The following is a 12,290-nucleotide window of genomic DNA, read 5'->3' on the forward strand; positions in this document are numbered from 1 at the left end:
ACGATCATGCTAATCATTCTTTTTTTTAAAGATTGAGGTATCTAATTTTGTAGCTCTCATTGTGTTCTAAGTAAAGAACATGTTTCTTACACGTTTTTCTACGCGATTGTGTACAGTCGGCATGGAGCAGTCAATGAACAGTGTTCCGCGCAATCAGTCCCCTATATGCAGATGTTTTAGATGTATTATCATAAGTGTGTTATCGTAAGAATACTGTAAGTTGCTATAGGTTTCAGAACTATTCTGTAGTGACAAAGGGAGTTCTTATCACAAGCTTATTATCATAATAATGTACTCTAATAAAGATTGTGTTGTAACTAACTTGTATCCTCGATAGTGTCGTTAAGATTACATAACACTGTTATAAGCACCTATCAAATCATCCACCGGAGGAGGAAAGAAAATGTAGATCCAATCAAATAAGATTACAGTAATCTTATATGCTGTGTTCACAAATAAAACGAAATGAAAGTACAAATTTACTGAGGCATGCTTAGAGAACACAGAATGTAATAAAATGCTTTATGATCCTTTTATTAGAAATTGTACGTGGTTTGTACATCTATGGCTAAGTGTATCGGACAAAACATACATCTCACAAATAATATTCCGGCTGTGGCACTTCCACGACTGACAGTTTGACATAATGAAATAATTGCCTTACAGCATTTTGGCAAAATAATAATAATAATAATAATAATAATAATAATAATTTCCTGAATTTGAAGTTGCAACATAAATACTAATAAGAGTCTTAAGGTTTTACCTACAACTTCCTTTGATGCTGCATAATGTAATGAGGTGAAGGTACAGTGCTATACGCTTGTCGAGGAGGTGGTTTCTATTCTCTCTAAACATGAAAGGCTTTACAAATTAAGTCTTAAAAGAATAACTTACAGGCGCCTGAGGCTTTCGTTGCACATAACTGTAGATATGATTTTGCCAAAACTTCTGATGTACTTAGTGTACGGCTGTTTTTTTCTTAAAGTGTCTTTCGTACCGTTCTGTCAACGACTTGCTACAAGACATTCCGTAATCCATAAAACATAAAAATACAGTTTATTGCATGCCATGTAATACTGCACCGCCACCAATTCTTTTTTCTTCCTGCCAACCATTTACCGTAGACTTTTATGGATGTACGTAGAATTTCATTCAATCTTGGGCGAATACTGAAAAAATATGCAATTGATGCAAACGACAGTCCTGAGAAACACTCACAACTGTGATTGAGGATTTCAGCGAAGTGTCTGATAAATATAAAAATTTATTCCTGTTATCTAAAAAGCTTCAGGTAACACTTCACTTTCGTCACAATATCCACAAGTCAACACTCTGCCTATCCGTCGCACCTACGCTCCAGCATTTTCGTCCACCTAGGGAAACTGAAGTTTTCTCATTGATCGTTATGGATACTACTTCTTCATAGTCGTATTTAGCGTGTAAACGTGGTTTCTTCCTGTCGCTGCTCTTCTTCCTGCGGTAGTGTTAAACCGCTTTTGCAGTCAGCTGATGACGACCACCTCCAGATGCAGAGTACCTCCCAGTCCTAGCAGGAAACCATCAGCAGCAGAAGCAGAACGGCGTGGCCCGGAAGCAGGGACACCGCTGGTGCCGCGCCGTCGTTGCTCGAGTCTGTAAAACAACAGAGTGTTTTCATGATATCCCAGGCCATAACTGTAATGTGTAAGGACATTTGTATACTCGTATGTATAATTTAAGGGGCTTTCAACAAGTAACATAGCCTTATGTTGAGACTGAGATAACAGAAATGCGGTGGGGCAACATAAAAAAATGCAGATAGATGTACTTAGTAATTCAACCAATATATTCCTGGGCCAATATATTCTGACTGGGGATTCCCCAAAGCTCAATCTTACGTTCACCGTTCATCTCATGTACGGAGTGAGTCAAAAAGAACTTTACAACTTGGGAACGATATAGAAAAAAAATCAAGTTTGATTCACTTAGTGCATCAGTACCTCATTCCGCCACCAGGAGCGCCAGCGGAGAGCACAGTTAAAAATGGCTACTTTCACTGGTGCGGATTAGATTAGATTAGATTAGTACTTGTTCCATAGATCATGAATACGACACTTCGTAATGATGTGGAACGTGTCAGCTTAATAAAAGTTGTCTATGCAAGATATTACATTACACAAAATATTACATGACACTTAATATTTTATTTGTGGGGGTTGGGGAAACTACCAACTTACTATATCCAAAAATTCATTTAATGAGTAGAAGGAGTTAACATTAAGAAATTCTTTTAATTTCCTTTTAAATGCTATATGTCTATCTGCCAGTCTTTTGATGCTATTAGGTAAGTGACCAAAGACTTTTGTGGCAGCATAATTTACCCCCTTCTGAGCTAAAGTTAGATTTAACCTTGGGTAGTGAAGATCATCCTTTGTCCTAGTGTTGTAGCCATGTACACTGCTATTACTTTTGAATTCGTATTGTTAATAACAAATTTGATAAGTGAATACATATATTGTGAGGCTACAGTGAAGATCTCTAACTCTTTAAATAAGTGTCTGCAGGATGATCTGGAATGAGTTCCAGTAATTATTCTGATTACACGCTTTTGTGCAATGAACAGTCTTTTACTCAATGATGAGTTACCCCAGAATATGATGCCATACGAAAGCAGAGAATGAAAATAGGTGTGGTAAGCTAATTTACTGAGATATTTTTGTTGTTGTTGTTGTGGTCTTCAGTCCTGAGACTGGTTTGATGCAGCTCTCCATGCTAATCTCTCCTGTGCAAGCTTCTTCATCTCCCAGTGCCTACTGCAACCTACATCCTTCTGAATCTGCTTAGTGTATTCATCTCTTGGTCTCCCTCTACGATTTTTACCTTCCACGCTGCCCTCCAGTGCTAAATTTGTGATCCCTTGATGCCTCAGGACATGTCCTACCAACCGATCCCTTCTAGTCAAGTTGTGCCACAAATTTCTCTTCTCTCCAATCCTATTCAATACCTCCTCATTAGTTACGTGATCTACCCACCTAATCTTCAACATTCTTCTGTAGCACCACATTTCGAAAGCTTCTATTCTCTTCTTGTCCAAACTATTTATTGTCCATGTTTCACTTCCATACACGGCTACACTCCATACAAATACCTTCAGGAACGCAGGAACGACTTCCTGACATTTAAATCTATACTCGATGTTAACAAATTTCTCTTCTTCAGAACCGCTTTCCTTGTTATTGCCAGTCTACATTTTATATCCTCTCTACTTCGACCATCATCAGTTATTTTGCTCCCCAAATAACAAAACTCCTTTACTACTTTAAGTGTCTCATTTCCTAATCTAATTCCCTCAGCATCACCCGACTTAATTCGACTACATTCCATTATCCTCGTTTTGCTTTTGTTGATGTTCATCTTGTACCCTCCTTTCAAGACACTGTCCATTCCGTTCAACTTCTCTTCCAAGTCCTTTGCTGCCTCTGACAGAATTACAATGTCATCGGCGAACCTCAAAGTTTTTATTTCTTCTCCCTGGATTTTAATACCTACTCCAAATTTTTCTTTTGTTTCCTTTACTGCTTGCTCAATATACAGTAACATCGGGGAGTAGACATCATTCCATTAGAACTACTGACGGCCTTGGGAGAGCCAGTCCTGACAAAACTCTACCACCTGGTGAGCAAGATGTACGAGACGGGCGAAATACCCTCAGACTTCAAGAAGAATATAATACTGAGATGTAATCACCAAAATTTGCAATGACCATAATGGCATAAGTAGCTGAACTCAAACGTTACCGCAGATCCTCAGTGTGTTTTTTCCAGTTCAACCCCTCATCAATGCATAAACCTGGAAATTTTGGATATTGTACCTTTGCTACCGATTTTTGATCGAATTCTATATTTATTAATGGTGTCATTCCATTTACTGTGAGGAACTGTATATACTGTGTTTTGTCAAAGTTTAATGAGAGCCCATTTGCAGAGAACCACTTAATGATTTTCTGAAAAACATGGTTTACAATTTCACCAGTTAATTCTTGTCTGTTGGGTGTGATAGCTATACTTGTATCATCGGCAAAAAGTACCAGCTTTGCATCTTCGTGAATATAGAATGGCAAGTCATTAGTATATATTAAGAACAGCAGAGGACCCAAGACCTAACCTTGCGGCAGCCCATTCTTGATTGTTCCCCAGTTTGAGAAATCACTAATTTTTTGCATATAATGTGAACTGCTTATTTCAGCTTTCTGCACTCTTCCAGTTGGGTATGATTTTAACCATTTGTGCACTGTCCCATTCACACCACAGCACTTGAGCTTATCTAGAAGTATTCCATCCTCGCTGTATGTTTTAGTTTCAGGACAAGAACTCTGCAACAACTGTTCGGCGTAAATTTCTCACCGAATAAACCGCGGAACCCCCAGGCAGGCCTACAATTTACTCTTGGCCTAAGAACTTTGTTCAGACGACTTATTCAGTTCGACACGATAAATCACCTGGTCATCCGCGTGCTTACGATTATGTCGAACAAGTTAGGGAGAGCTTAGTTTGCAGTCCACAAAAATCAACGCGACATACGTCTCGAAAGACTGGCATTCCACAAAAGACTGTTTGGCGAGTACTACGCAGACGTTTACACTTGAAACCATACAGATTCACATTGGCACAGGACGTTAGTGATGCAGATACGGTTGCTCGTGGAGAAATCTCTGCGAAAAATGGAAATCGACGAGACATTCCTGAACACAGTAATCTTCAGCGATGAGTCAACATTTCATATCAGTGGCATGGTGAACACCCACAACTGCAAAATATGGGCAGCGAATATTCACAAGCCATCCTGGAAAATGTTCATGACAGCCCCGAAGTTAATGTGTCTTGTGTTGCTAGCAAACTGAAAATGTACTGCCCTTTCTTCTACACAGAGAAAACTGTCACTGGGATTGTGTATCTGGATATTCTTGAAAACTTAATAATTTCACAGACCGATCAAGATCACCGAGATGCAATGCTGCACCACCTCATTTCCTTAAGGAAGTTCAAGGTGTCCTAGATAATCGCTTCCCAGGTCGGTGGATTGGTCACCTCGATCCCCAGACTTGACACCAGTAGATTTTTTCCTCTGTGGGTTCATTAAAGACAGTGTGTATGTCCGTCCCTACCAAACAATTTAGCCGACCTTAAAAATCGAATCTATGCTGACGTTGCACAAGTTATGGCAGATTTTCTGCGGCAAGTGTGGGAAGAAATTGCTTTACCGATTGGATGTCTGCCGCATCACAAATGGTAGTTACATCGAATCAAAATAACACTTGACAAATCTATGTGAAACTTGAGGTTGTTTACTACAAAATAAAACATCTACCGATTCTGTAAGTTATCTCAATAAACTTCTATATCACTCCAAAGCTGTAAGGTCCTTTTTAACTCTGTACATGAACGATCTTCCGTATAACATACGACAAGCAGAATTAATTCTTTTTGCAGAAGACACTAGCGTTGTGATCAGTCCAAGATCACGTACAGAGATGTAAACAGAATTGTTAAAAGTATCATTAAATGCTTTTCTCTTTTCCTCTGAATAGTAGCAACCTCAGTTTTAAAAAGTCACAAGATATTCAGGAGTGCACATCTAGGGGTACCACATCAGTGAGAAGTGTAACACATGGCGAGGAGATAACAAATGGGTAGGAAACTTCGGAATTCTTAACTGGCCATATGGACGAGAATTTAAAATGCAAAAAGCACAAAACGACTTATTTCAGCCACATTTTCAGTTAGAAATGTTGGAAAGAGGCTAATCAGTCAGTTTACACAGTTTGCGTACTTTCATTAAGTAAAACATATGGAGCAACGTTGTGGGGAAACTCGTGTTTAATAACGAAAGTCTTCATTGCGCAAAAAGGTGTTGTAACAAAAATATGCCGTGCTCACCAACGATCATCTTGTAGAAATCTGTTTATGGAGTTGGGCGTTCTGACTACTGGTTCACAGTATATTGAGTCCTAATGAAATTTTTTGTAAAAAATCCACTACAGCCCAAAATGAACAATTATGAGCATAGTTCCAATACCAGAAGGACAAATGACAGTCATTACTCCACATCAGAGTTGTCTGTAGCACAAGAATGTGGTGCACAATGCTGCAACAATCATTTTTGACCACTTACCCAGCGATATAAAATGTCTGACAGACAGCAAAGTAAATTTTGTAAATAACATGAGAAAGTTTCTTCTTGTCATAACCTATTCCGTAGTAGAATTTCATTATCGTAATGTGTAAATGGTGGTGGGTAGGAATCATGAACATACATCTGCATATCTTTTTTTTTTTAAAAAAAAAAACAAGACTAACGTTCAGAATGTAACTATGTGTACAAATTGATTTGCGATGTGAATATAATATGACTCCTTCCACATAATTACGGTTTACCGTGCCAAATCATCCATGGAACATGAAACGAACTAACTAGCTAACTAACTCGTGATATGCACGGTACGGCAGTGTGAGTTTGCTTAACGTGCCTGCAACAACGTGTGTATGTGCCAGACCAGAATCACTAACTTTTATCTCACATTAGAAACTGAAATACACGGTATTATTGCTGAACGATATTCATTTCATATTTAATTCTGAACCAGCTTTGTACATTCTAGGCTTTCATCAGACAAATTAAGACTGTACAGACTGTCCACACAACATCAGAAAAAATTGCTATGTGTGAAAAAATTGTTATTTCCAAACTTATGAGACCATTTTACGACCATATATACGAAAGATGCAAATCTGTGTGGTAAGGTTTGTTTCACCATACCTTCTTTGTGTCTATTTCAATGTAATTAGCAACATGCTTAATGACAGTTTTTAAGTTTGTGTATAGTTGACAAACCTTCATCAATAAAATTATAGCTTATCTAGTACAAATTATTTACATTAGTCTGTGAATGGGTTAGGGATTAATACTCATACATGTTAAGAGTTTAAAATGTTCATAATTACGCAATATTTCTTAGTTTGTACTCATCTAAAACTGAGGCTCTGCAATTTGTGTTCTTCGTATATATAGTCGTAAAATAGTCACAGATCTTTTTAAAACATCTTTATACAGATAGAGGCTGTCTTTGACGCTATGTAGACTGTCTGACCAATTTTTAATTGTCCTATTATGGTCAAGAAAGCCGAAAGCGGTTCACGGCTAAATGAAAAATAAATATTATGGAAGAATTATACTTTGAATTTCAGTTTTTGATCACAAAGTATGTTAAGAAAAATTACGCTGACAGCTGGAAAAATTATTCTTTTATTGATAAACAATACCTAAAGCCGCATCATCAGGTGCAACAATTGTAAAAGGTCATAGGGGTACCAGTCACTCCTAGTCAAGATATACCACATCAAAAAACGTTTTGTATCACCCGGGTTTCCAGTACTCCAGAAGATAGACGTTGACTGTCGATATTGTCCCTTTGACTGTTCAAAGATGTCACTAAACCCGCCTAGAGATGTAAACAACCATGCATGAGCAGCGCCTATTAGACGGAGAGTATCTGACAGCCGATCAGTTCCAATCATTCCACCAAGAAGGAAGTACACAGCTCGTGTTGTCTGTAGTTCAGCCATGCCTAGACAGTCAATACCGCGGTTCGATAGAGTCCGCATTGTTACTTTGTGCCAGGAAGGGCTCTCAACAAGGGAAGTGTCCAGGCGTCTCGGAGTGAACCAAAGCGATGTTGTTCGGACATGGAGGAGATACAGAGAGACAGATAGTGTCGATGACACTACTACTATTGCAGTGGATGACCGCTACCTATGGATTGTGGCTCGGAGGAATCCTGACAGAAACGCCAGCATGTTGAATAATGCTATTCTGCAGCCACAGGACGTCGTGTTACGATTCAAACTGCGCTGAATAGGCTGCATGATACACACCTTCACTCTCGACGTCGATGGTGAGGTCAATCTTGCAAACACGACACCTTGCAGTGTGGTACATATGTTCCCAACAACATGCCGAATGGACCGCTCAGGATTGGCATCATGTTCTCTTCACCGATGAGTATCGCATACGCCTGGAACCAGACAATTGTCAGAGACGTGTTTGGACGCAGCCAGGTAAGGCTAAACGCCTTAGACACACTGTCTAGCGAGCGCAGTAAGGTGGAGGCTCCCTGCTGTTTTTTAGCATTTGTGGTGCCGACGTACGGCGCTGGTGGTCAAGGAAGGCGCCGTAACGGCTTCACGATATGTGTATGCCATCCTCCGACCAATATTGCAACCATATCGGCAGCATATTGGCGAGGCATTCGTCTTCATGGACGACAATTCGCGTCAGCATCGTGCATATCTTGTGACTGACTTCCTTCAGGGTAACGACATCGCTTGACTGGAGTGGCCAGCATGCTCTCCAGACATGAACCCTATCTAATGTGCCTGTGATACGTTGAAAAGGGTTGTTTATGGACGACGTGACCCACCAACCATTCTGAGGGATCACGCCGAATCACCGTTGGGAAGTAGGACAATCTGGACCGACAGTGCCTTGATGAACTTGTGGACAGTATTCCACGACGAATACAGGCATGCACCAATGCAAGAGAACGTGCTATTGGGTATTAGGGGTTCCGGTGTGTACACCACTCTGGATCACCACCTCCGAAGGTCTAGCTGTATGGTGGTACAAAAGGGCGGGAATGATGTTTATGTTCATTTCTATTCCAATCTTCTCTACAGATTCCGGAACTCTCGGAACCGAGGTGATGGAAAACTTTTTTTGCTGTGTGTATTATTCACTGAATATTGTCTGTTAGCCAATGAATTCACTGAATAATATGTCTTGACTAGGAACGATGGGTTTACCTATGAGCTAAGGCTGTCGCACCTTATGATGCGGCTTCAGGGCTCGAAACTGGTGGTTTATCAGTTAAACAACAACAGTTTTATCAGCTGTCAGCAGAATTTTTGCAAGTGACTACGGAATATTCGATTGGTTATATGTGATGACTTGTTATCATCTTTAATCAAATTTTTATTGTATTTAAGTCTCAAGTAAGTTAAATAAAATCTGAGGCCTATTATAATTTTCAGTTATTATCATCGTGGCGGAAGCCTTTTTAATGACTAAAGAGGGTTCTTATTTTTTAATCAAGCTTTTAACATATTTAGTTTACAACGTGATTGAAGGACAACGGATGTTATAGTTTTAATCTGGTAACCTACTGGATGACACCATTTCAGTGGGCAAGTAGAACGTCGGGCGTTATTTAGTAATCTGTTTCAATATACCAGGTGTCAGTGCCGGTCGAGGAAACAAAGAGCCAGCATGGCGAGTTTAGCTTTCTGCAGGCTTTTTCTGAATATTCGACGAGGAGAGGACCACACTGCCCAGTACCTCAGCCAGAACACCCCTTGGAAGAACGAGGGCACCATTTGTCTCGAAATACTGCCATCTATTTCTCCTTATTCCGTCATGCCCGTTACGAGAAACAAGTTATTTCTTCCGTTGCTGCGTATTACCTCCGCTATCTCAAGACACTGAACACCCTATTAAATCAAAAATAAGAAACAGAAGGGAATTTGAAAGTTACAAAGGGTAAGGGATACTCTATATACCCCCACTCTGACAAAGGGGAGACGAAAGCAGTGGAAAATGTCACGTCCCCGCTACCGCTCTATACATGGGTCGAGCTCAGTAAGCACGTGCAGTTTGTTCCAGCTATGACCTTCTCTACTTGCGGGTGAGCAACTGCTTTCGCGTTCATTTTCCTAACACATCATACATTCGTTCAATCTGGACAGCAGAGAATAGCCCATAATTTCTAGTACAAGCGGCTGCTCTCTAGCCAAACCTTCGTCCTTCTTTAAGTTTTCGATTTTCTTATGAAATTAATTAAAAATGCGTGGAAGCTACAAAATAAGGGTAACACTCTTTTTCTTATAACTACGGTGGCCTCAGTTTTCATGTCGGTAACTTTCGTACCACTAATCGATACTTCACAACCGACTGCTACGGTCTTTTCTTTGCCAGAAAGACGCTTTACAGTCACCTGTCTTTTATGGAACACCAACTTAATCGTTTTAAATAAATGAATTTTCACAAAGTAACTGAACGAATGTAAGACTTTTCCCTAAGTTCTACTTTTATTAGTCTTAGGTACTAGGTGATTTAGGCGTAGCGGTTGATAATGGAAGCAACACCAGAAAAATGAAGACTCGTTCATAGGATCAGTCGCCCTTAAAAAACCAGTCGACAGTGTCAAATGGTGCAAGATGTTTGAAATTCTGAGAAGAGTATGGGTAAGCTATAAAGAAAAACGGGTCATATACAGTATGTACAAGAACTAAGATGGAATAATAATACTGGAAGATAAAGAACAAAGTGCTAGGATTAAAAAGACCGTAAGACAAATGTGTTGTCTTTTGCCCCTTCCGTTCAATCTATACATCTACATCTACGTGATTACTCTTCTATACACAATTAAGTGCCTGGCAGAGGGTTCATGAACCACCTTCAAGCTGTCTCTTTACCGTTCCACTCTAGAACGGCGCACGAGAAACGCTAGCATTTAAATTTTTCTGTACGAGCCCTGATTTATTTTATCCTGATGATTATTTCTCCCTATGTAGGTGGGTGCCAACAGAATGTGATTGAAATTTCATGAGAATATCCTGTCGCAACGAAAAACGCAATTGTTTTAATGATTGTCACTCCAATTCACGTATCATGTCTGTCACACTATCTCTCCTATTTCGCGATAAAACAAAACGAGCTGCCCTTCTTTGAAATTTTTCAATATCATCCGTCTGTCCCAGCTGACGCGGATCCCACACAGCACAGCAATACTCCAGAATAGGGCAGACAAGCGTGGTGTAAGCTGTCTCTTTAGTTGTGTTCTGCCAATGAATCGCAGTCTTTGATTTTTCTCCACCCACAACATTATTTATGTGGTCGTTCCAGTTTAGGTTATTTGTAATTCTAATCGCTAAGTATTTAGTTGAATTTACAGCCTTTAGATTTGTGTAACTTATCGCATAATCGAAATTTAGCGGATTTCTTCTAGTACCCATGTGAATAACTTCACACTTTTCTTTATTCAGGGTCAATTGCCACTTTTCGCACCACACAGATATCGTATCTAAATCATTTTTCAGTTCGCTTTGGTCATCTGATGACTGAACAAGACGGTAAATGACAGCATCATCTGCAAATAATCTAAGAGGGCAACTCAGATTGTCTCCTATGGCGTTAATCTAGATCAGGAACAACAGAGGGCCTCTAACACTTCCTTGGGGAACGCCGGATAATACTTCTATTTTACTTGATGACTTTCCGTCTGTTACTACGAACTGTGACCTTTTTGACACGAAATCACGAATCCAGTCGCACAACAGAGTTGATATTCCATAGGCACACAGTTTTGTTAGGAGATGCTTGTGAGGAACGGTGTCGAAATCCTTCTGGAAATCTAAAGATATGGAATCAATTTGACATCCGCTGTCGATAGCAATCATTACTTCACGAGTACAAAGAGTTAGTTGTGTTTCGCAGGAACGATGTTTCCTGAATCCGTCCTGACTATGTTTCAATAAATCGTTTTCTTCGAGGTACTTTATAATGCTCGAATACAGTATATGTTCCAAAACCCTACTGCAAATCGACGTTAGTGATATAGGCCTGTAATTCCTATTTCCCTTTTTGGGTATTGGTGTGACTTGAGCAATTTTCCCGGTCTTTAGGTACAGATCTTTCTGTGAGTGAGTGGTTGTATATAATCGCTAAATATGGAGTTATTTTATCAGAATACTCTGAGAGGAACCTGACTGGTATACAGTCTGGACTAGAGGCCTTGCCTAGATTAAGTGATTTAAGCTGCGAGGATATCTACTTCTATGTTTCTCATCTTGGCAGTTGTTCTTGATTTGAATTCAGGTGTATTTATTTCGTCTTCTTTGGTGAAGGAGTTTCGGAAAACCATGTTTAATAACTCTGCTTTAGTGGCACTGTCATCAATGACTTCACCGTTGTCATCGCGCAGTGAAGGTATTGATTGCGTCTTGCTACTGGTGTGCTTTATATATGACCAGAATATCTTTGGGTTTATTCCCAGATTCCGAGACATAGTCTCGTTTTGGAAATTATTAAAAGCATCTCTGATTGAAGCACGCGCTATATTTCGAACTTCTGCAAAACTTTACCAATCTTGGGGATTTTGCGCTCTTTTAAATTTGGCATGCTTTTTTCGTTGTTCTGCAACAGCGATCCGTCCATTTTGTGTACCATCAGAGATCAGTATCACCTACTTTACAATC

At 39.7% G+C, this 12,290-nt stretch overlaps 1 protein-coding gene across 1 annotated transcript in view; it reads right to left on the reverse strand.

Moving 5' to 3' along the window:
• Nucleotides 1–642: 642 nt before the first annotated feature.
• The window catches only part of LOC124795431 (lachesin-like), a 541,280-nt gene continuing 529,632 nt past the window's right edge, over nucleotides 643–12,290 (reverse strand). Inside the window, exon 9 of the mRNA XM_047259458.1 lies at nucleotides 643–1,635. Coding sequence (XP_047115414.1) covers nucleotides 1,550–1,635 — 86 coding nt within the window. The 3' untranslated portion in view covers nucleotides 643–1,549. The remainder of the gene's footprint in view (nucleotides 1,636–12,290) is intronic.

The sequence above is a fragment of the Schistocerca piceifrons genome, chromosome 4 (assembly GCF_021461385.2).
Source record: "Schistocerca piceifrons isolate TAMUIC-IGC-003096 chromosome 4, iqSchPice1.1, whole genome shotgun sequence".
Classification (NCBI taxonomy): Eukaryota; Metazoa; Arthropoda; class Insecta; order Orthoptera; family Acrididae; genus Schistocerca; species Schistocerca piceifrons.